The sequence below is a fragment of the Schistocerca serialis genome, chromosome 1 (assembly GCF_023864345.2).
Source record: "Schistocerca serialis cubense isolate TAMUIC-IGC-003099 chromosome 1, iqSchSeri2.2, whole genome shotgun sequence".
NCBI classification, from domain to species: domain Eukaryota; kingdom Metazoa; phylum Arthropoda; class Insecta; order Orthoptera; family Acrididae; genus Schistocerca; species Schistocerca serialis.
Window position 1 is genome coordinate 725,458,187 of NC_064638.1, and position 26,683 is coordinate 725,484,869.

Genomic DNA, 26,683 nt, shown 5'->3' on the forward strand with positions numbered 1-26,683 from the left:
GGCGGCGAGCTGGTATGACATGGGCATACAAAATATGCCACAGGGTCTACAAAAATGCATCGACAGAAATGGTGATTATGTCGAGAAATAGCTAAATTTTCAAGCTGTAAACTGATGTAAACCATTAGAAATAAACAGGTCTGTATACTTATAAAAGAATAGGAGACCTGACCTGATTTATTTTCTATTACAGTATGACTATAAGCAACACTCTGAATTTGACTCAATTACCTGACACTCAGTTATCCGGTCAGTCAAAATCTCTACGCAACTGCCACTAGGTTCATACTAAAAACTTCAGAATCATTAAAAGTTGATAAATGAACAGTGCTATTAATCCATTCTAATAACAGCTGATTTCTGTTGAAGAATGATATAGAGGCCAGCATCGTCATTCTTAGAAGTACTCCCTCCTTTTGTACATCTTCAATAGACTATTTACATCTGAAACCAAAATATGTAAACAAATGATCATATAACATATTGTTTGCCGTTTACTGGTAACATCTAACTAATTATTTAATTTCTACTCCAAATTATGACTTTGATAAAACCTCTTATATATGATGAAAGGATGTTTGACAGAGGTGGAGTTTTGTGGCTTCAGTTGACTGGTTTGCATTTTTCATTCAGCTGCAGACTGTAACAAACTGCCGATCGTTGCTCAGCCGCCCCGAAAAGGACGCAGCACTGGGTCGCACCAGCAGCCTGCCCAGACACCTTGCAGTGAGCCCCTTAAAACTGAGGTACAGCACCTAAAACCAGCCTGCTGTTATTTCTTTTGTGTATTTAGAGCTGAGGCTGACAATGTGAGTGGTTTGTTCATAGTGCACCTGTCGTCACACCTCCACGAAGACAAGCCGTTGTACAGAGGGCACCTTCGAGGCTCTACAGAGCCCAATCGGGTGCAGTGTCACAAAATAACAACACAGCCAAGTACTGTGGACCAAACACCTGCATTGGGCCCGAGTTCATCGTTCGTTCTACTCATCCCAGCAAGTTTATTCAGCTGCCTGTCAGGTGTACGGTATGTAATCTTCATACAATAAGTAGTACATGTAGTTTAACTGTATTGTAAATGCTTAGTACAGAATTACAGTAACTTTTCCAGCCTGAAGTGTGAACCCAATCCTTACACACATGTTCACTGTGTGGCACAAAAATTTTTACATAAAGAAGGTCAAATTGGCTGGCAAGACAAACAGCTGAATCAACAAAGTTTTGTATCTTTTAGTAGCTAGTTAAATATGGCTACAAAATCCCATAATTTTACAGTCAGTGGTTTGCTTTCTGCACATGGTTACACTCGTTATCAGTTATAGCTCTGTGAATAGTGTGCTGAGGGACTCATTTTTACTTGTATTAGATTGGGCATTGGTGATCATTAATCACACTTTCCCTGCCTTAGTACATCTTTCTTTCCTGAGTCCTGAGAGTGCGTATCTACTTATAGGGTGATTTGTCATGGACCATTTTTTGCTCTGAATACTTATGAAAGATGTTTAATGTCATCTGGTATGTCGCATGTTCGTTGCTTTTTTTAACCATGGTGTTTCAAGTTTACTGTTTTCCAGTATGGGAAGTTGATTGGTTAACCTGGCATGTGATATTTATCCAAGTAATCAGAAACAGCTTTCAAAAATTATTCCCATTTCTCAGGTGCATACAGTACATCTTTATTGTGGTGAACAATGAATGACATAGTATATCAGTTGAGATCACATTTTTGTGCATTCAGTAGTTAAAGAAAATCCTGTGCACTTATTAGTGATGTAACATGTATTTTAGTTTATGAAGAATTTCAGATATGACTCATTCCACATCATTAAGGTTTATTGTACAGTGGAGCCATGGAACATGAAACTAATTACAGTTCTTCTGAGCACAAAACTGCGCTGGTGGAGTATTTATGTCAGTGTGTTGAAAACAACATGGGTGTTGGGATTTTCCAATAACCACAATTGGTAGTTATGAGTTTCACTTGCATTACAACAAGCCGTTAATGTTACGTACTGTTTCTGTTGCTTGTAACCACGAGCTTCCTTCTCTTTGTTGGCAGCTAATGTTTTTGAAGGAAGCATCTTGTAAAAGAGTCCTGTTTAATCAGCATTATATGAGGCATCAGCAGTTAAATCTTTTTCCTCTGTTATCTTCCATATCTTGCTTACAAACTCATCAGATCCTTATTGTTAGCTGAGTGGCTTTCCCCAGTGACTGCCAGCTGCCGAATACCAAGTCGTTTCTTCCAGTTTGATAGCCAACCTTTGCTTGCTGCAAACAAGTTATTACTGCCAAGTCATTTGCTAAATGCAGCTTCTTTTTCATTTATAATGGAGCCACCGACTGGAATTCCTTTACTGCGTTGTTGTATGAGCCATCCTTAGACAGCTATGTCCAGTTTTTCATTCTCACTCTTTCGCAGAACCTTCCATTTTCCCAATTCACCATCCATTTGTACTGAGTACTGTCAAATAACATCATCTTTCTTTTTGATGTCATAAATAGTTGCTTGTCCAACATTGAACTCAGCAGCAATGGCTTTCTGCGAAGAACCTCGATTTAACTTATCTAACGAGTTTCTGCTTGAGGTCTAGTGTTTCCTTTTGAAAGACATGATTCCGAACTGTAAAGAAAGTTACAATTTCAAATACATTATATAAAGCATTGTTTAACTGAGCATTGTTGTGCATGATAATTCATTGTGCATGCGTTTTTGGATGTGCACCAGATTACTGAGAGGCCGGACTAATGAGAGCCGGATTAGCGAGTCTAGTGTGTTCTAGCTGATCCCTTCTGCTGAATAAATACTTTGTTTACTTTAGCTACCTTGCACTAAAAGATATTTGTTTGAGAGAGTGCAAAACATGCCAAATGGAGCTTGATGATATTTTTTTTGTGTGTTAACCTTTATCCAGCTGTATCTCAAGAAATTTTTTCTATAGTTTATATCCATTGATGTCTACTTCTGGTGCTTCACGAAGTCACTTGCAGCTAAAAAGAGAAAAAGAATACTATTATAAAAGATGTATGAAATCGTATTGTCTGTGTTCATTTTAATTAAACATACAGGATTCTTATCATATGGAAAACTGTTCATATTGCTGACTTTCTAGGTAGTAACAGCATTTTTTATAATTTCTCTTAATCTGTAATTCTACATGAGAACAATTTTTGCATTTTTCTGCTGTGGATGTTATGTTTAACAATATTTTTTTTAAATTAAAGGTTCCTCAGAAGAGAAAGGTGATAGTAATTCTGCTTAATGGACAAAAACTTGAACTCATCTGTGACTCAAATGTGACAACAGCTGGCCAGGTTTTTGAGGTGAGCCTATTGCATCTAATGAATAGTTGCATATTGATGTTTGTGAGGTACAAATAAATATGAGCATTTGTGACTATGTTATATTTCAAATTGTATTAAAAGTGTGTTTTATGAACTTCAACATTATGTTAAATGTGATAGAAAGGAAGGAGAATTAAAATCTTCAGACTGAACACAACACTATAAAGAGAACTGAGAGCTTGTTATCAAACATCTTTTTCACCATCGCAGTACAGGTCTGTGAGAGATTTCAAAGATAGTGGAAAAAATTGAAAAGAAATTATGTATTTAAAGTAAGTCATCTTGTGATAAGGAGACAGTCATCTTGTGATAAGAAACTTATTGTATTGTATTCTACTTTGTTCTATTCTATTCTACAGGGTTGACCATAAGTCGGTTGTCACTAGCAATCCTTAGACTTTGTTTCATCCAGTGCAGTGGAGGTCAGCTGTGATCATGACTAGTGTGTAGCACCCATAAGTCAGTTTGAGGTTATGTTGGTTGTTGTTACCTGAGATACAATAAATGGAAAGTTGGCTACAGAACATCATGTATTTGTTTTGCAGACATGGTGGAACATGGCACTATAATTACAGTGATGTTTGTGATTTATTTGTGGAACATTTTCCAGACATCCAACCTCACTCTTCTTGATGAGGTATTTTCAAATTAAATTTAAGATTTGGAGAGACTGGCCTACTCTAACAAGGAAGCTCCACTGCTGACCCAAAGTCTTTTACTACAGGCAAGAATCTTCAAGTTGTTGCATGATGTTTTATTGCAATCACCAAGCAAATCTCAAAGCAAATTGGCCAAGGAGTATGGAATAGCAAGAAAGAGATTGCCAAGGATTCAGAAAAAGCTGAATTGAGTGCATATAGGCCTAATTTAGTTCAAGGCCTAAATGAAGATGATCTGGAGAGACGTATGGAGTTCTCTGAGCTGTACACAAATCTGACTAGAAGCCAATCTTAAGTTTTACAAAAGCATTCCTTGGAGCAACAAAGTGTCTGTTAAGGTGAATTGCAGAATAAACAGACACAACTGTGTCTACAGAGATTCTATGAATCTCCGCAATGTGATGGAGTTAAACTTTCTTGGCATGGGTGTATATAGGCAAGGATTTTCAGCAGTGGGCTATTTGGGTCTTATTTTTTTAACGGTACTGTCAAATCTATAAATTATCTAGATATCGTCCAGTAGATATTATAACTGGAAAATAGTCAACTTTTTGAACATCTGCACCTGATAAAGGAAAAGTTTATATGACTGCTGCATTAGGGAGTTACTGTGAATGACATTCAAAATGAAATCATTGATGAATGTATTGTCATACAAGGTGCTGCTGAATGACCTCCATGATTCCCAGATATGCCATCTACTGTATGAGTTTTTCAGTCTGGGATGTACTAAAAAATGAAGTTTATTTCATCAAGATTCGTATTGTTGAATATTTGAAGGAACAAATTCTGTCAGAATTTAGAAACCTACATTACTGGAAAATTTGCAACAAAATTTGTAAATCAGTGTTGAAGAGATGCAAGGTTTGCTTAGAACAGCATGGGAACCATTTTGAACACCTGTTGTAGGTTCATCGAACTCTACATTTATGTCTGAATTGATATTAAATTTGTATTTTCATTTTTTTAGCATTACTGCATCAGACATGTTTTTGGAAACTAACTTATGGCCCATCTGGTATATCCAGGTGTAGATACGAAAGCTTATAACATAATGTAGCAGAAAGATGCATTGTGGTGAAAATGTCAGTTCGCAACAAGGTATTTGTCAACCACACATTATACAAGGAACTTCATACAATTACTAGCCAACCTCTTCCATGTTCCACTCACTAATGGAAGGAAGAAAAAGTAGTTCTGTGCTCTTGTATGTGACCTTATTCTTCTGTCTTGTCCTTATATTTCTCACACAAAATGCTGAATTATAGCAGTAGATCTGGTTTGCAATGATTTTAATTATGTGTTGGCCATTCAGTGGTGCAGTTAGTACTGTCCAGAACTATTTCACAGTCTGCCTCAATTACTGCTTCTGATTTGCACAAGAACAAAAATTTTGCAGTGATAAATTCCATTTGATTTTCTGGTCCTCAAGTTTGCCTGATATGAAACATTTGGAGCTCATCTGAATTGCCACTCACTGCAAGGTAGGCAAGGTGCATACATTTTGTGATCTGTGTATAGATGTATATAGTCTGATTCATGAATGATGGCAGTTCACACAAGTCCAGGCATGGATGGGTTTCGAATTGCTGCTGGTTCCAAGTGATAGTTACAGTACGTGCGTACATGTGCTTTCCTCTTGAAAAAGTGTGTATCCTGCAAATTACATCTCTCACTTGCTTATGTAGAATTTGTGACTTTCCACTATTGTCAGAGATGACAAAGTGCAACAAATGGAATAAAATTCTCTAAATAACTTTCTACAATCAAGTTTAATGTTTTAGTTGTCTGCAAGACTCGCAGTAGAGCCCTCAGAACACCACTGAATGCTCATTGGCTGTCCAAGAATGTATGAAGTAAGTGCATAGAAGTGGCCTAAATGTGGCTGCCATCATTTGTGACTCCAACTACAACTCTGTCTACCATTGACAACATACCTAGTACTTGCATAAGGGGCAGTCATATGAAAATGAGACAGATGGAAAAAAGTAAGTAAACTGTTTATTATTTCACAAGTAATAACCATAACTGTTAACAGACTTTTCACACTGTGAGACAAGGTAAACAGTACCTTCATGGAAAAGATTTGTGATTGCCCATGGAACCATGATTGTACCCAGGCATGCACCTCTTCAACCGAAGCAAATCAACAGCCATGAACTTCTTTCTTCAGGGCTCTAAAAAATGGAAATTGCATGAGGAGAGATCAGGACTGTGTGGAGGATATGTAAGAGCTTTCCAATGAAACTTCTGCAGCATAGTTAAAAGCACAGGCACACCAGCTCTGGGAAAATCATGATGACCCTTTTCTCTGAGTCCAAGTGCTCACTAGTGTCTGACTTTATGAAACCCGGTGCTACAGTTAACGCACAGCTGTATGTGAACACTTCACAAAAACTGAAGCACATCATCAACACCAAATGCCCAGAAATGTTGACAGATGGCATAATTTTGTTGATGGTTAATGCCTGCTCACATGTTGCCAAGAGTGTTTTGACTACACAGCAGACGTTTCACCGGGAAGCCCTTACATTTCTTCCATATAATCTCAATCTCTCCCCATGCGATTTCCATATTTGTAGAGCCCTGAAGAAAGATATTTGTGGTTGTGATTTGCTTCAGATGAACGGGTTTCTGCCTAGATACAATCATGGTTCCATAGGCAACTGCAAACTTTTCTCCATCAAGCTATTGACCATCTTCTCTCACAGTAGGATAAATGTATTAACAGTTACAGCAATTACTTCTGAAATAATAAACATTTTACAAACTTTTTTCCATCTGTCTGTTTTTCATTTGACTGTCCCTTATAAAGTCTGCTGTCTGCCTGATGAATAAAAATTCAAAGTTCTCTTCACTCATTTTCCCTCTGAAATAATTCATACTTTATTATGCTTATCCTGTGTTGTTACCATGTGCTTCATTATTCTTATTTAAATCCATGCCATGATGAATTGTAACTGTTTTGCATATTGAATGCGAACCATTTTGTTATTAAATAATTGGTCATAATGGTTAACTTATGTGTGATGTAAACAAACAAAACAAACAGTTAAATTGTTAGAATGATATTTTAACATAAGGGCAATCACTGATACTGATGGAAATTTCTAACAGTTTTTTGCTGTCTTTTTTTGCTGTATTTCAGATTAAAAGTTTTGGCTTGTGAAGTTGTTTTCAGTCTAAATATAATTTTATGCTTTTCTTTAGGCTGTGGTGCGAAGTGAGAAATTAAGAGAGAACTTCACTCTAGGGCTGGCTGCTTTGCTAGGTGGAGACTTTGTTTTTCTGGAGAAAAACACACACCTTCGGAAAGTTGCCCCTCCAGCTTGGGGAAGAGATTCCCTTCCATCATGCAGCCTCACACTGTACCTGCGCATAAAATTTTTCTTACCAAGCCTCCGGGGGATCAGGTAATTCAATATTATTCTCCTGTGAAACTATTTTGTATGGTCATATGAAATATTTATCTGAAGGAAATGTATAGAGACTGTTTATGATGAAACACTACTGATTAATTCTTTGGTTAACAGTAGTCCAGTATTTACTATTCACTCCATGGCTTTTCCTATCACTCATTTGATTGTTATCATTTTACATCCATAGCAATAATAGAACCTGTAATGAACTGTTCTGCAGTGTTTTGGTGGTCATACAAATTATATTTTTAGCAGGGGCAGCTAGAATAATTAGCGTTCCTTCATATTTAGTTTGATTAACATTAATGCTATGCGTATTTACAACATTTTATGTAATTTAGCAACAACTACCACAACATGTATTTCATAAGTGAAATCATGAGAAAGTTTCAGAGAATCAACTATGTTATAGACTTCTGTGTTTGTACTATGCTAATCTCGGTCGTACATTGCTGCTTTTGTTTTCTATGGTCCTGACTGGAATAAGAAATTACTAACTGGAAGTGGAAGTATGTACATACAGCATGTTTCACAAGGGGCATAGTGTCTATGAAAAGAAATAACTTGAGTGACAAAAAGATTTTGGGGAGAGGTCTCTTTATTGGGACTCCATAAAAAATAGATACAGAACTGTAAAATTTAGTTCCAAGTGTCTATGATAGGTGGCTCTGGATGCAGTCATATGAAACAATGGAAGAGTGATGTCTATTGCAGTTATTCACCATAATCTAAGGATATCCATTGATGAATTCGTTTGCATCAGTTCAATGTTCTACAAAGTGCACGTATTGAAAAACATTTGGTGTGAACATGTAGCATTTTGTAGGACAGATGCACCACTCTTTATTCACTCATTTCACATCCACATGACTTGCTCACAATATAAATGAATATCGTAAATAAATATAGCTTCATTCTTGAACTGTTTGCAGTGATAACAGCATCCCATGCCATAATTAGTAACATTTGGAACTAATCCTTTTATAGCCAAGTATATATGCTGTTCCAACATTTCGTTGGGAAGGGACCAACAACTTAGATTTGATAATTCTGTCTATAAATATGTCATGGCCGGGTGTATTTTATATTGGTGACTAGTTTTGAATGCAGCCATTCATTTTCAAATCACACGTACAGAACATTGCACTATTAGGAAAACATGTAATGAAATAACATTATCATGATATAACTTGAGCAGTTCTTAATAGCACAATTAACATTTTAACATTTTATGATTTTAACATACCTGCTGTAAAGCGCTTACCGATGCAAAACATCACCGACATACTCGGTTAACATAACACAGTCATATAACAGATGCAGTGATAATCACATGATAGCACGATACTTTCAGCAAATGAAATAGTACTAACTGCAGGTACTACAAACAAGTTCACATCAACTCAACAGGTGTCACTAGTTTCATTACATTGTGACTCAAACATACTATTGGCCACGGACAATGTGCGTAGGTAGAGAGCAGAAATGCAGGTACTACAAACAAGTTCACATCAACTCAACAGGTGTCACTAGTTTCATTACATTGTGACTCAAACATACTATTGGCCACGGACAATGTGCGTAGGTAGAGAGCAGAAAAGTAGCGACACCTGTTGATTTGATGGGAACTTGTTTGCAGTACACACAGTCAGTAGTGTTTCCCCTATCAAAAGTATCATGCTGTAATATGATTACAACCACGTCTGTTGCCCAAGTATGCCAGTGATGTTTTGCACTGACAAGCATCTAACAGCAGGTATGTTAAAATCAAAAAATGTTAACTGCACTATGAAGAACTGTTTTAGTTATATCATGTTAATGTTGTTTCATTACATGTTTTCCTAATACTGTAATGTTGTGCAGAGCTGGTTTGAAAATGAATGGCTATATGTAATGCTAGTCACTTGTATAATATACACAAAACTGTGACAGAAATTTTGAATGAAGAATGACATTTTATATCCACTTTTTATGACATTCCCAAAAGGACTTCAGTTTGTGCAACCATCTATCATTTATCATTACCATTTATTTTATTTCATAGTTGGTGATATCTTTGTGAGACATGCTGTAAAGTATCTCCTTGTAGTTTGTGTGAAATTATATTACTTAAGAATTAGAACTGTTTTCTAATTTCTAACATTTGCAGTTGAAACTGAGGTAGCAATCTTTCACAAAATGCAGCTTGACTGCTTTGGACATTATGTATAAATCCTTCCAGGGATCTTGAGGTATGCAGAATGTAACAGATATAGGTGCAGATATTTCTGCTTGTGACTGAAGACTGTGTACTGAACAACATTACATCAGTGTTTACTTTATTTGCAGACTAATAATTAAACCATTAGGAGCAGTACTTGTTTAGAAAGAGCATGCCATTAATTTTGGATAAAATAATTTCGGGTATTTGGCCACATCATTATAAACTACTAAAACAACTAAGTTGCTGACATTTCAACCGATCTACTGCAGTCCTCTTCAGGGTTGAGTCAGTTGAAACATCAGCAATTTGGTTGTTTTAGTAGCATACAATGACTCAACCCAATACTCAAAATTGTTTAATCCAAAATGACATTGCTCGTGGAAGCCTACAGACTTGTGCATGCCATTAATGCTTATTTTCACTTGAACAGCACATTAGGTATTGGAAGTGTAGACACATGGACACAAAATGGTATGTCTGTACCTAAAGGCTTAGTCCTCTTAGTGGTCCAGTTAAATGAAGAAAGCATCAAGTCATAAAGTTTGTGACATGTTTGTGGAAAGACTGTTCGATGCAGAGAAAAAATAACCAACACACTGGTGTGTGTACATATTAAGGTACCACAGATGAAAGTATCTGCACTTATACCTATTACATCCTGTATATTATTTTTCATAGTACTTCACAGTACATTATAAAAATAATGGTTGTCATATGAAGTTCAAAATGGAAGCTGGAGAGTATTAGTAAATAAGAAAACCTTCAATATGCTGCTAGCAGATATGTAACTATTGTGAAACTTCTCAATAACAACTCAGTGGGAGGGGGGGGGGGGGGGAGGAGGTCTGGAGAGGGGATAAATAACTTTTACAAGGAAATCAGAAAATTGAAAATCAAGGATGGAATAACGACAATATTATGAAAAGGATTGATTGCTATTCACCATTTAGAGGAGATGTTGAGTGGTAGACAGGTATGACAAAAAGACTGCTATACATTTAAGCTTTTGGCCAAAGGCCTGCTTCTAAAGTAGAAAACGCACACATATCCATGCAAGCATAACTGCCACCCATATGACTGCTGTCTCTTGCCACTGAGGCCAGATTGCAAGTAACTGCACTTGGTGGGAGAAGTAATCCATTGGTGGTGGGGGGGGGGGGGCAAGGAGGAGGCTGGGGTGGGGAGGTCGGAGGGATAGCATGATAGGAAATAGGGGTAGGGAAGGGTGTGGTGTTGTTTGTTGGAGCATGCAGGGACATTTTGGGGATGGGGTGGGGCAGCTAGGTGCACCAAATACTCCAGTCCAGTCCAGGCGTCACCTATCCCCTCCAAGGTAGGACTAACTGTAAAAGCAGTCTTGTGATCTACAAACTAAGCTGCTTTCTACATAGGAATGACAATCAACAAGCTGTCTGTCCACATGAGCAGCCACTGACAAACTGTGGCCAAGCTAGACACCCAGTTGCTGAACACGCTGCCCAACACAAAGTTCATCCCTACTCTCACTCAAGCACTGCACAGCTTTCTCCTCCACCAACACACCAGCTAGTTTCTTTTTGCCCTCTCCACCACTTCTCTTCTTTTTTCTTCCTTCCCACTACCGACCCTCCAGTACCCCTTAAATCTCCTGCACCTAGCAGCTCTACTGGGTCCCCACCACATCCCTACATGCTTCCACAAACAGCACTACATGCTCTCCCATCCGTATCTCCTATCCTGCTATTCCTCCCCCATCCATGCCCCCCCTCGCCCTTAACCCCCCCTCCCCCCACACATGGATTGTGTCTCCCATCAGGCACAGTTACTCTATGTTTGGCCTCAGTGGCCACAATTGTGTGAGTTGTGCTTGCATGAATGTGCATGTGTTTGCTACTTTACAAGAAGGCCTTTAGGCTGAAACATGAAATGTATAGCAGTCTTCTTTTTGTGCCTTACACTAGGGTATGACGTAAATGCATGGGTGATCAAATAAAATTTTCTTTTGCAGGAGCTGGTCAATGAAGCATATGCTGTACTTGCAGCTTCGAAGAAATCTCCTTGAGCAGCAATTAGTTTGTGACCTGAAGACTCACATCTCTATGGCAGGACTTGCACTGCAGGCAGAATTTGGAGATTACACACAGCAGGTACAGTATGATTTTTAAAGATATATTTATTGCTACTATAGAGCATATACACAGTGCTGTCCACAATTTCCTGTGCTAAGGCAATAACTAATTCAAAATCAAAGGCCTAAGTATTCTGAATCTGTATTTCCTCAAAATTGCATTCATTTGATGCAATCCATTGCTTAACACAAGTTTACGATCCCACCATGTGCTTACATGGATCATCCTTATGATTTGTGTTGAATTGGATGATGTAGTGATGGAGACTTGCGTTTCAGCAAGTAACATTATTATTATTATTATTATTATTATTTCTTTCTTGTCTCAGACGTTATGTCTGGTTAAAAATGGAAGGTGACGCGGACCTTGATCAAGCGTGACTTCCTTTTAACTGTATGGTATATGTTACATTGCATTTAGGAACTTTTGGGTAATTGAACAAGTGTCAATAATTACAGATTTCTGTAGTTGTATATATAAGTTTGGATGTAGCTGTATTGCATTGATGTACTGGTGGATATTATTATTATTATTATTATTATTATTATTACCTTTATTACCAATTCTATGTCATTCACCAGCCACAGCTGGACAGACAGTGTCAAGATACAACATTATCAAAATACATGCATACAGCTCTACTATGATAGTAATTTCATACTGCAAGACGTATTTAAGTTATAAATTAGATTTCAATAATATCACAACTATAGAATAGATAAAAGTACATAATGAAATTAAATATAACGTTTGCTGTTGGAGTCACGTAACTGAGCTGCAGCTCAAGTAAGCACTATGCTATTACTAGAGAAGAATTCTTCAATACTGTAGAAGGGTTGCTCTTTTAGCTTACACAGAATAGTAGCTTTAAACTGCTCCCATGCTAAAGATGGAATGTGATCAGATAGAGCATTAATCAATTTTAGGGCCACCATTGGGAAGCTGTTTTGTGTCTTTGCTAATCAACACCTTGGCGTGTTGATACAGTCTTTGTCGCGAGTGCTGTATTTCTGGACTTCATTTCTCTTTCTGTAAATATCATGGTTTCTCTTTATGTGGAAGAGGCAGTTCAATATATACTGACTGTAAACAGTCAGAACTCCTAACCTGGTGAAAACTGGTTGACAGTGGTCTGTTTTTTTTTTGCTTGAAGTAATGATCCTCACTGCTTTTTTTTGCAGTAAAAGCACATTCTTGCAGCCTGCAGAATGGCCCCACAACAACAGCCCAAAAATGATGTGGCTGTGGAACATTGCATAGTACACAGTTAGAAGGTACTGTTCTGGTACTATACTTTTCAGTTTCCTCAAGAGGTGCAACTGATTAATTGCTCCTGGGTAAGCTGAGGCATCTGTGTAATTGGGGAAAGATCAGAAAATCTGAGCAAACTCATCTGAATCAAGATAACAAGTATTTTAACATTTTGTGTGAATTCTATATGTACTGCTCTACCTGGAGACATAAATTCTTTGTGAAGTACGTCAGTTACCCAAGAACATTATCAATATGATCTTCCTCATCAAATTCTGAAAGTCTTCTCTATTGACTTATAAGTGTTAAATTTTTCAATCTTGAAGTGTTTCACCAGCCCATTCAGGATTTTCACTAGTGATAATCTTGTGTAAAATTTCTCATTACTGTCAGTTGTGGATAGTGGTCCTGACAAGACTCAACTTGATGATACATGTGCTCCGAAGTCTGACCATGTTGAGAAAATGTTACACACAGGTTCAGTCTGTTTGGATCTTAATTCAAGATCTGTGAAACTAATGATATGGTTGTGTGTAGCATTTTTTCTGTCATCTCTATCATTGCCTTAGGTACCACTTTTAAATCTTCTTTCATTAATGTTGTTTTGGCATGATCTGGTGGTTAACAACTGCATTTGTGTTTCTTCAATGTTTACTGGTGCTTACAAAACTGCTAGTGACATGCAAAAATGATTTTTAGTGCAGTGTTGACTCACCACACACCTTGCAAATCGACTGAAATATCATGGCAGAGGTCATTCAACAAAAGAATTCTTTAAATGTGCTTAATTGATTTTTATTTGGTCCTGTTAAATTACATTATGTGCAAAGCTTGTACTGTAATATTATGAGTGGTTGAAATATAGAACATTGTATGGGTAAAAAAAGAAGAAAAGAAAACAACACTGTAAACCGTATAGATACAAGGTAAACAAAATTACATCTACATCTACATCTACAGGGATACACTGCAAATCACATTTAAGTGCCTGGCAGAGGGTTCAGTGAACCACCTTCACAATTCTCTATTATTCCAATATCGTATAGTGCACGGAAAGAATGAACACCTATATCCCCCCAGGGGGTTCACAACTCTTTTGTGGATACGCGCGTGGTGAGCTTGGGGCCCCAAGCTATTGCAGCCTTCCTTCTTTCCAGGGCTGCATTTCCTTCCCCTTCCCCTCCTTACCTCTCCTTGCTCCTTCCCCCTCGCCCTCTCCTCTCCCTCTCTTGGTGTCCTTGCTTATGTTGGCCCTCGCTATCCTCCTGGTTATGTTGGTTTTGCAATTTAGCTTTATTGCGTAATCACCTCTTCCTTTTGGCATTCCCTAGTCCCCCTCTGGGGTTTGACCTCCATTACTAAATTTCTCTTCCGTAGTGTGAGCCATTTGGGGAAGAGCACCTCACCTAGTGTCTCCGACGTGTGCCCTCCTAGTTCGTTCCACCTTTTCTTTCATGTCGTTGTCTGCCATTGATCTTTCTCTTTCTTCTCCCTCTCTCCTCTTTTCATTACACTGGTCACCACATGACGACCTTTGTGATAGTGACCATTTCCCATTGATTCTCTCTCTCCCTTCCCACTCCCCGATGGACAGGTTACCTCGTTGGTCTTTCTACTGTGCCGATTGGCCGCTATACACTGCACAGGTCGTGTTTTCTCCCTCTTTGTAGGGTTGTATTGATGACGTCCTACGTGACATGTCTGATGCGATTGTTCATGCTGCTAGCCTTGCTGTACCGCGCTCATCTGGACCATTTCGTTGCCGGCAAGTCCCGTGCTGGAGTACGGCCATTGCCATTGCCATCCGTGATCACCGTCGCGCTTTGCAACACCTTAAGAGGCACCCATCCGTTGCCAGCCTTATTACCTTTAAACGCCTTCGTGCTAAAGCCTGTTATTTAATGAAACAGAGCAAACGGATATGTTGGGAATGATTTGTTTCTTCCCTCAGTTCTACTGTCCCTATGTCACGGGTATGGGCTACACTTCGCTCTCTCCAAGGTTGCCATCGGCAGTCCACCCTCCCAGGCCTTCACCTCCCAGATGGCCTTTGTACGGACCCGTTGATTCTTGCGGAACATCTTGCGATGCATTTTGCAATGGCATCAGCATCAGCCTCCTATCCAGCTGCTTTCCTTCACCGGAAACCTCGTGCTGAAGCTTCCACCTTATGTTTTATCCCTTGTCAGTCAAAATCTTACAACGAACCTTTACTGAATGGGGATTTCTTTCTGCACTTTCTTCTTCTCATGATACGGCCCCTGGCCCAGACTCCATTCATAACCAACTGCTTCAACATCTCAGTGCTCCACAGCAGCAACATCTTCTCCAGGTGTCGCAAGGCCTATGACACGGCTTGGCGCCATCACATCTTACTTACACTTCATCAGTGGGGTCTTCGGGGCCCACTCCCGATTTTTATCCGCCAGTTCCTGTTCCATCAGTCATTCATGTACCCTCTCACATGGGTTTCAATTCTCTCCTTTAAAATCGCGAGAGGTCCACTTCTGTCGCCGTACTATGATCCACCCGATCCACAGCTCTATCTTGATGCACGATTGCCTGTGGCCCCACAGTTTCGTTTCCTGGGTCTTCTTTTTGACAACAAGCTCACTTGGCTGCCCCATATCAGACTTCTGAAGGTAGGATGTTTCCATAAACACAATGTCCTTCACTTCCTTGCCCACTCCTCTTGGGGTGCAGACCGTTCCCTCCTTCTCCGTCTTTATCATGCTTTAGTTCTGTCTTGCTCGGACTATGGTTGTCAAGTTTATGGTTCGGCTGCTCCTTCCACACTGCACGTGCTGGATCCAGTCCACCATCGTGGTATCCGTTTGGCCACCGGTGCCTTCCCTACTAGCCCTGTTGATAGTCTCCTGGTTGAAGCTGGGATCCCCCCCTCCCCCCCCCCCCCCCCTTTCTGTTTGGTGGTCCCAGCTTCTGGTGTCTTATGCACTCGCTGTCCATTCCTCTCCCACTCATCCTTCCTATTCTATCCTGTTCCAAGGTCATGGATGTCGCCCACCTGATTCCCGCCCTCGGGCGGGTTTACCGGTTGGGCTCCGCCTTGCGTCTCTTTGCCGTGATTTTCAGCTTCTTTCTTTGTTCTGTCTCCCTCGCTCCCTCCCCTCCACCCCTCCTTGGCTAGTTCCTTGGCCTCGACTTCGGATGGATCTCCGCCGAGGTCTGAAAGATTCCATCCCCCCGATGGTATTCCGTTCCTTTTTCCACCGAACTTTACGGGAGTTTCGGGATGCTGTTGTTTTTTACACTGATGGCTCTAAATCTGCTGATCATGTGGGATATGCCTTCACGTCCTCTGTTGGAACGGAAAATCATCTGCTGCCACCTACATGTGGGGTGTTTACTGTGGAATTGATGGCAATTTCCCGGGCCCTTACCTTTATTAAACATCTCGCTGATATTCACCGTGCTGCTTGTTTCGTTGACTTCCTTTGGGTCCCTGGCCATGTTGGTATCCCGGGTAATGAGCTCGCTGATCATTTGGCTGGGGGAGCAGTCACTTACCCCCGCTTTCTGCAATCCCTCCTGCAGCGGATTTACGGCTTCACATCAAATCCCACTTTGCACAATCATGGGCCAACTCGTGGGAGGCTACTTCCCTGTCTAATAAACTTCGTTCGATTAAGATGACACCAGGCCCATGGTGTTCTTCCTTTCGCCTCTCCCGAAAGGACTCGATCACACTGTGTCGTCTCCGCATTGGCCATACCAGGCTGACCCATGGTTTTCTTTTGCGTGATGAGCCACCCCCACTTTGTGGTTGTGGAGCCTTCCAGTCAGTAGCCCACATTTTGGATGAATGCCCCCTTCTTTTGGCTCTGCGTGCTAAGTGCAGACTCCCCCACACTTTACCTTTGATGATGGCGTACGATTCCCGAATGGTCGACCTGGTTCTCGGTTTCCTCCAGGAAAGGGGCTTTTATTCTCAGTTCTAAGGTTTTTAATCTCTCTCTGGAGTTGGGGCAGGGCGGTGAGTGTTGGGGTGTCTCCCACTGTAAGCCATGTTTGGAGATTCCCGACTCTCCTCCCTGGCCGAGATCCTCTTTTCTTCCCCTTTTTCTCTGTTTTTATCATTTTTTAGGGTTGATTATTCTCCTTTTCCCATACACACTTCTCCATTTTAGCGGTTGCACCTTTTAAGTCGCAGGGGTCTTGCCTGTGCTGCTTCCGAGGTGGGATGTTTCCTGCCTCTAGAATAGCGTTGGGTTTGCTCTCTTGCTGACTTACCTCATTTTGTTTTTACCATTGACAACATGACTGGCCTTTCACATTTTTTAGCCTTTTCCCTTTTATTGTTCTGACTTTTCTGAGATGTCACACTATCCGAATGGAACACATTTGAAACAAGGGACTGATGACCTTGCTGTTTGGTCTCTTCAACCCCAACCAACAACAACAACAAAAACACCTATATCTTTCTGTGCGAGCTCTGATTTCCCTTATTTTTCATGGTGATCATTCCTCCCTATGTAGGTCAGTGTCAACAAACTATTTTCGGAGGAGAAAGTTGGTGATTGGAATTTCGTGAGAAATTCTGTCACAACGAAAAATGCCTTTCTTTTAATGATTTCCAGCCCAAATCCTGTATAATTTCTGTGACACTCTCTCCCATCTTTCGAGATAATACAAAACATGTTGCCTTTCTTTGAACTTTTTTGATGTACTCCATCAGTCCTATCTGGTAAGGTTCCCACACTGCGCAGCAGTATTCTAAAAGAGGACGGACAAGCGTAGTGTAGGCAGTTTCCTCAGTAGGTCTGTTACATTTTCTAAGTGTCCTGCCAATAAAACACAGTCTTTGGTTAGCCTTCCCCACAACATTTTCTATGTGCTCTTTCCAATTTAAGTTGTTCATAATTGTAATACCTAGGTATTTAGTTTAATTTACAGCTTTCAGATTTGACTGATATATCGTGTAACTGAAGTTTAACAAGTTCCTTTTAGCACTCATGTGGATGACCTCACACTTTTCTTTATTTAGGGTCAACTGCCACTTTTTGCACCATTCAGATATTTTTCCTAAATCATGTTGCAGTTTGTTTTGATCTTCTGATGACTTTATTAGTCGATAAATGACAGCGTCATCTGCAAACAACCGAAGACAGCTGCTCGGATTGTCTCCCAAATCATTTATATAGATAAGAAACAGCAAAGGGCCTATAACACTACCTTGGGGAATGCCAGAAATCACTTCTGTTTTACTGGATGACTTTCTCTTAATTACTACGAACTGTGAGCTTTCTGACGGGAAATCACAAATCCAATCACATAACTGAGATGATATTCCATAAGAATGCAATTTCACTACGAGCCGCTTGTGTGGTACAGTGTCAGAAGCCTTCCGCAAATCCAGAAATATGGAATCGATCTGAAATCCCTTGTCAATAGCACTCAACACTTCATGTGAATACAGCGCTAGTTGTGTTTCACAGAAATGATGTTTCCTAAACCCTTGTTGACTGTGTGTCAACAGATAGTTTTCTTTGAGGTAATTCATTATGTTCAAACACAATATATGTTCCAAAATCCTGCAGCATATTGATGTTAATGATATGGGCCTGTAATTTAGTGGATTACTCATACTACCTTTCTTTAATATTGGTGTGACTGGTGCAACTTTCTAGTCTTTGGGTATGGATCTTTTGTCGAGCGGACGGTTGTATATGATTGTTAAGTATGGAGCTAATGCATCAGCATACTCCGAAAGGAACCTAATTGGTATACAGTCTGGACCAGAAGATTTGCTTCTATTAAGTGATTTAAGTTGCTTCACTACTCCGAGGATATTTACTTCTACATTTCTCATGTTGGCAGCTGTTTTCGATTCGAATTCTGGAATATTTACTTCGTTTTCATTTCAAGAAAAACATAATACAAAGAATATACATACAAGATGCACAATGTTACATAAAATAGCATACGGATTACATCATTTATAATACAAAACATTTTGTGCTAAATAAAAAATAAAGTCGAAGTTGCAAATATTTTTTTTCATTTGATAACTAGTTTCAAGCCGAGACCCATTTTCAAACCAACATAACAAAATGTGTAACGTACATTTACAGTGCATTTATGTGTACGGTACATGCATTACACATTTTTTGACGTCTTTGGAAAAGCCATTTTTGGTGTCTTGGCCCGAAACTAGTCAGCAAATGAAAAATAAAATATTTGCAACTTGTACTGTGTGACAATTGCCTCCTTTATTTCTTCATTGGTAGTCCTCGGTGTCGACACACTGCATGCTATACTGGCTGAAAAATGGGGGGTGAAAGTTCAACACTGACTACTGTAAATGATGTAGGCGACAGTTACACAGTTGCATTTCACAGTTCTTTGCTTTCAGTGAAAACCCACAATATTACACAGTTATACAGCCAGTTCACTATTGGTAAACTTTTGATAAGCCTCATTAATAGTTTGCAGGCAAACGTCAGCATACTGCTGCGAAAGTTTACCGTTGAACATCTGTGTGGTATAAAAACCTAACCGCACAGTTCGTGCAGAATAATACGGTACGTGTGACACTACTGAACAGACACTGTCATTGTTGTAACACATGGGCTATTTGTGTTACCCTAATTCCACTGCATTATTGTTACTCTAAGTGACACAGATTTCCTGTCTGTAAATCGGCCTTGGACTGACTGTCTTGAGACAAAAATTGATACTTTATACATTGTTTGATGTTTAAGTGTCAGAAATTACTATTAAAACGTAACTCATTAAATTAACTGAATACATAAAAAATAGGTTCTTTTTAACAGTTTCTTCCACCACAAAGGTTGGGCCAAATTATTTGTTTAAATCATGAAATTAACAGATATGGTTATGCAAACAATGCTTTTGACAAACCTGGTAATTATTTTGGAATTAATTAAGGGCTGGCTTTGCTAACATGTTTTCGAGTACAGCCAAATAAATACTTTAAGAATGCTAGTAGTTCTTCTTCCAAATGTTTATAATTAGTACACAATTTATATTTGTTTGTAAGTTAACAGTAGAATTTAAGCCATGAAACAATTATTGATTTCACCCCATAACAAAAGATACTAACTAGGCATAGTCAAAATAAATTAGGAAATTGATGACATACATGAAACTAAGCAAAAAAATTAGATCTGGTGCTATTCCTTAAGACTGAGGGCCAACCTTTCTCTTTTATGAAAATGCAGATTATACTCATGTATGTTAATGATAATTAGTCAAAAATTAAAAATAATGAATTTAAGGAGGCAGATGGCAAAACAAGAAAGGAAGTAAAAAGATCCCAGATTTCTTCATCACAACTGGTTTTTCGTTCTATTGATTTACAGAAGTGTCTGACCCAAGCTACTCTAGTATGCTGGAAGTTCATAAAAATTTTGTAGTAAACTTATAGCTCTAGAAATTCACTTATTCTGATCACAGATACCTATCTCAAAAGCTTGTAGCTTCTTATTTGCTGTCTGAAACAGCATTAAATTTGTTTTTGAGAAGGTTAATGACAGACTGTTTCCTGTGAACCATTTGTATACTTGTTGTGTTACTGTTTCAGTTTTAATCTGTGTTGAGGATTTCATGCCCTTGATCAAGATGCAGGTATCATCAGGAGACATTACTATATTTGCAATGTTATTTACTGATGCTGGTACGTCACTGAGGTACACTAAGAAGATCAGTGGCCCAATGAATGCATCTCGGGGAACACTGTTCTTAATTCTGATTTTATTGATTTACTTGCACCTGTTAGGGCAACTGTTACATTCTTTGATGCCTCAGTGTGGGAGTTTTCATACTAATATGTTTTAAACAGTAAAAAGTGTTAGCAAGACCACAGAAAACCATCTCAGGATACCATCTACAGTTCATTTAATCTACAATTTCTTTTGTGAGACTGAATAATGCTCTCTCTCTGAGGTGAGCCCTTTGCGAAAGTCAAACTGGGAGGGTGTCAGTGAGTCGTTTTGTGTTATGTTTTCATATGGCCTGCCGTGCACTGCCCTCTCAAATATTTTTGTAGAACAGGCAGCCTGAGATAGGCTAATTGGAAGATATGACATGTCTCTTGCCATCTTTGTGTATTGTCATCACTGTAGCATGGCTTGCATAGATTGGTTACATAAATAGCACAGTATGTTGCTAATTAAGTCACCACATAATTTTAGATATTCTGTTAAACCGGAAGAGCTGGTGCTTTTAGGGATATTTTGATTTTTATAATTTTGTTGGGTGTTGTGAATTTGAAGTGCAGTGTCATCATTGGTGTATGTTGTATAAAATTAAGTAGTTTAAAAGCCTTCTGAGGGAGACTGAGGTTTTATGTTTGTATGTTTTTGGCAACAGAGAAGAAAAATTTATTGAATTCAGAAGTTGCTCTTTTCATATTGTTGTGACCTGTCCCAATTTCTATGAATTATGATACCCAATTGTGCTACCCCTGATTGTTCTAATATTTTGTCTCTGAAACTTCCTGGCAGATTAAAACTGTGTGCCCGACCGAGACTTGAACTCGGGTCCTTTGCCTTTCGCGGGCAAGTGCTCTACCATCTGAGCTACCGAAGCACGACTCACGCCCGGTACTCACAGCTTTACTTCTGCCAGTACTTTGTCTCCTACCTTCCAAACTTTACAGAAGCTCTCCTGCGAACCTTGCAGAACTAGCACTCCTGAAAGAAAGGATATTGCGGAGACATGGCTTAGCCACAGCCTGGGGGATGTTTCAGGAATGAGATTTTCACTCTGCAGCGGAGTGTGCACTGATATGAAACTTCCTGGCAGATTAAAACTGTGTGTCCGACTGAGACTCGAACTCGGGACCTTTGCCTTTCGCGGGCAAGTGCTCTACCATCTGAGTTACCGAAGCACGACTCACGCCCGGTGCTCACAGCTTTACTTCTGCCAGTACCTCGTCTCCTACCTTCCAAACTTTACAGAAGCTCTCCTGCGAACCTTGCAGAACTAGCACTCCTGAAAGAAAGGATATTGCGGAGACATGGCTTATCCACAGCCTGGGGGATGTTTCCAGAATGAGATTTTCACTCTGCAGCAGAGTGTGCACTGATATGAAACTTCCTGGCAGATTAAAACTGTGTGTCCGACTGAGACTCGAACTCGGGACCTTTGCCTTTCGTGGGCAAGTGCTCTACCATCTGAGCTACCGAAGCACGACTCACGCCCGGTACTCACAGCTTTACTTCTGCCAGTACTTTGTCTCCTACCTTCCAAACTTTACAGAAGCTCTCCTGCGAACCTTGCAGAACTAGCACTCCTGAAAGAAAGGATATTGCAGAGACATGGCTTAGCCACAGCCTGGGGGATGTTTCCAGAATGAGATTTTCACTCTGCAGCAGAGTGTGCACTGATATGAAACTTCCTGGCAGATTAAAACTGTGTGCCCGACCGAGACTCGAACTCGGGACCTTTGCCTTTCGTGGGCAAGTGCTCTACCATCTGAGCTACCGAAGCACGACTCACGCCCGGTACTCACAGCTGAAAGTGTGCTAGTTCTGCAAGGTTCGCAGGAGAGCTTCTGTAAAGTTTGGAAGGTAGGAGACGAAGTACTGGCAGAAGTAAAGCTGTGAGTACCGGGCGTGAGTCGTGCTTCGGTAGCTCAGATGGTAGAGCACTTGCCCGCGAAAGGCAAAGGTCCCGAGTTCGAGTCTCGGTCGGGCACACAGTTTTAATCTGCCAGGAAGTTTGATATCTGCGCACACTTCGCTGCAGAGTGAAAATCTCATTCTGGAAACATCCCCCAGGCTGTGGCTAAGCCATGTCTCCGCAATATCCTTTCTTTCAGGAGTGCTAGTTCTGCAAGGTTCGCAGGAGAGCTTCTGTAAAGTTTGGAAGGTAGGAGACGAGGTACTGGCAGAAGTAAAGCTGTGAGTACCGGGCATGAGTCGTGCTTCGGTAGCTCAGATGGTAGAGCACTTGCCCGCGAAAGACAAAGGTCCCGAGTTCGAGTCTCGGTCGGGCACACAGTTTTAATCTGCAAGGAAGTTTCATATCAGCGCACACTCCGCTGCAGAGTGAAAATCTCATTCTGGATTTTGTCTCTGTTTCAGATTTTATGATTTCCTCGTGGTTTTTGATTTATTGTCTAACCTGTTAATTTACTGTATGTTATGCACGTTTTTGGCCTTTCTGATTACACAGATTAAGATTTTACAGTATCTCATGTAGTGTATTTTCACTGCTTTGTGTGTACTATTTGTCTGTTATAGGTAGATATCCCTTTTTCTGGTACATGATATTCTAATCCCAAATGTTATCCAGTTTTTCTATCTACCTACATTTGATTTAGTTTTGATTTGTATTTGGTGGAAACTGTTGTAGACCATTTCTAAACATATTCGTGGATTCATTGTTTATTATTCTAATATGCATAACATGAGTGTGTACATGAACTGTTTTCTTGTTGCCAAGTTTTAAGATCACCATTTGATCATCAAAATCAGATAGTCCACATTTTTACTTATATTATTATGTGGGGTCCAGAGAAACACTGTCAATAGCAGTCTTGCTACAGTCATTCACCTCTGTTGAGAATGAAATCATTGAGTGTAAGATAAGACAAGACAAGACATCAATATTTCTAACTTTCTATGATTGCTATTGGTTGACAGAAAGTCAGTGTTAAAATCCCCGCATAAAATGCTATTTCTGTTGCTCTTGTTAAGTTTTATAATCTGAACAGTCATCAAATTGATGAGATTAAAAAACAAAATAAGTTTGAGAACTTGGACAATGCTGTGCAATCTTGAAGCCAGTGACTTGAGTGTGCACATTTTGAAAGTGACTGCTTATCTCCTTTTGTTCTCTAATCTAGCCATAGACTTTTGCATTTGTGGTTCTTGATACTCATTTACAATTCATTCTCTGAACCATAAGTTTGGTGCAGTTGATTATTTTGTTGCCTTGTGGGCCTGTTTTTTCCCTATTTCTTCCCCCTATTTATTTCTATCAAACAATGGAAAATCCAGGATGGAATGTAACAGTATTATGAGAAGGAAAGTTGCTACTCACCATATAGCAGAGATGCTGAGTCGCAGATAGGTGCAACAAAAAGACTCTCACAATTATAGCTTTTGGCTGTTAAGGCCTTCGTCAACAACAGACAGACATATGTGCATGCCCACACACACACACACACACACACACACACACACACACACGCAAATGCAAACGCAACTCACTCACATGACTACAGTCTGAAACCACACTGCCAGTGTGGTTTCAGTTGCCTGAGACTGCAGTCATGTGTGCGAGTTGCATTTGCGTGAGAGAGAGAGAGAGAGAGAGAGAGTGTCTGTCTATTGTTGATGAAGGCCTTAATGGCCGCGAAAGCCGTAATTGTGAGAGCATTTTGTTGTGCCTATCTGCGACCCTATTTATGTCTGTTACCTGATGTACATTTTATGTGGTATTAGATCAACACACAACATTAGCTTAAATATATCTGATATTTTTGCAGTGAGTGTGTCTTGTTGTGGTTCAGTTGTTTAAGATTTGTGAATAATGCAGATTAGAAATTTAGAGAGAAAGATGGGTAAAAGGTTATTCGAAGCAGGGACAAGAGGTGGACAATACTAATAAGTATCTTGTTTGGGGAAGAGAGACACTTCCTGGTTCAGAAGGTAGATTGTACTCAAAAATTAAAACTCTTTCAATGGAAGTCTGATTTATAGTAAAAAAATTAAGACTTTGAGTACTATGCTCAAAAATAAAAAGTTAAAAAAAAGAGAAAATACAATGTGGAACATTACCGTACTATGTAGAAATGAATAAAATGTGAATATGAAGGAAGTGAGTTCTTAGATATTAGGTGCACCAAAAATATTAATGCATTGAAATCATTTTAAGCCAGATGCATTGATTACTTACTAACAATGGCAACAGACAGATGCATTAGACATAATCCGGTGGACATTTTGCACAGTCATTACAGACATTAAAAAATACTATAATTAAGGAAAATTCAGGATGGAATAACGACAATATTACGAAAAGGTTACTTGCTACCCACCATATAGCAGAGATGTTGGGCCGCAGATAGGTCCAACAAAAAGACTGTCAAACATAGCCTTAGGCCAAACAGGCCTTCATCAGAATCAGACAACAAAAACACACACACACACACACACACACACACACACACACACACACAAAAATATGATGTCTAACTCTAATGGTGGCCTATTTGGTCAGAAGTCTTTTTGTTGTGCCTATCTGTGACTCGGCATTTCCGCTATATAGTGTGCAGCAACTATCATTTTTATGATATTGTCATTACACAATCATTAAGGAGATTAGATCATTTGGGTGCAGAAAATTCATTATTCTTGCTATCATCATGTTTCAACCAGAGCATTCGAACTTCAGTTACTTCTTGAGTTATCTTTATGTCAGTCAATGGCTTAAGGTATTTTTCTTTATAGATTTGAATCTGCTACAGCAACATCCAAAAAATGGAAATAAGCAACTCACTTCCAATTAAAATACTTCTATAGCTCCTAGTCTTTAAAAATCAATTATATACTCAGAAAGTGGACTTCAGTATGAAACTTCCTTATTTTTTCTGGGAAAAACTTGATAATTGACTTTATTTGCCATTTTGAAAGGATTCTTTGTAATGAAATTCATATGTAGCCCACTGTTGGCATAATTTGAGACATTATCAAAAAAATTAATTAATGACCGAGAAAAAAGATCACCATTCGAGTGTGGATTTGACCCAAAAAGATCAGCACGAATACCATTCTCACTTCGATTCTTCTTAATTGCAGTAATTTTCTTAATTTTTGATGTAGAAATCGCATTAATCCTTCCAATTGTAATTATTTTCAAAACTTCAGACATTATAATCTGAACAGTATCAACAATATTTTTTATTATAGTATTATTAGGTGGACTATACCATGAATGAAATCAAGGAGCCTTACAATGAGCAGAATAAAGGGTTGTAGTTAACTATAACATTTGGGTTGCATTCAAAAAGTATTGATATAATCAATCAACCTTAAATAGAATAAGAAGCGAAATATTGCAGTCAGTTTCGACCTGGAAGATTGGTAAATAAATACCCTTATTATTCTTATTCTTAGCCTGTTGATTTATGTAATATCACTCTTGCATGGATGAAGCATTACTTTCGTGTCAGAAATAAGAGGATCCCAAGAACAACCAACACCAAATAAACAAAACTAAATACAGAAATCGGTAATATGAAATCACACCAGATTCAGTACTAGACCTGTTATTAGTTTAATCTACATAAATGACTTTCCAATAAGTTTCAATGATTGTTCACAGTTTGTAATGTTGTACTAAAATGGAAGTCAGTACAGTAACTGAATTAAGGTAGAAGTTGTAGGTTTGTGTGCAGTTCCAATAATCATTTCATAATTCAGATTTTGTGTTTTGCTTTGTATTCAACATAGATTTACAAGTACTTGCAGCTAATCAGATGAAGTTCCTTAGAACAGGAAACATTTCATTGAAGTATTAATTCTTAATCTACTCAGCTGTAGGTGTAGTTGATAATCTGTTTAATACATTATATTCTTTCGTTGCTGAAAGTATAGAAGTGGCTCTCCTGAGATTGTCTTACATTCTTAGAACTTAATAAATGACTTTCCAAGAACCATTACTCTTTCTCAACTTTTGTGATTTATTTGTATGAGGGGCATTCAA

At 39.1% G+C, this 26,683-nt stretch overlaps 1 protein-coding gene across 2 annotated transcripts in view; it reads left to right on the forward strand.

The window, feature by feature from the left end:
- The window catches only part of LOC126481519 (tyrosine-protein phosphatase non-receptor type 13-like), a 450,882-nt gene that overhangs the window by 376,479 nt on the left and 47,720 nt on the right, over positions 1 to 26,683 (forward strand). For both annotated transcript variants that reach the window (XM_050105325.1, XM_050105332.1), the window contains 5 exons: positions 634 to 746; positions 829 to 1,027; positions 3,226 to 3,324; positions 7,215 to 7,417; positions 11,614 to 11,752. In XM_050105325.1, coding sequence (XP_049961282.1) covers positions 634 to 746; positions 829 to 1,027; positions 3,226 to 3,324; positions 7,215 to 7,417; positions 11,614 to 11,752 — 753 coding nt within the window. The remainder of the gene's footprint in view (positions 1 to 633; positions 747 to 828; positions 1,028 to 3,225; positions 3,325 to 7,214; positions 7,418 to 11,613; positions 11,753 to 26,683) is intronic.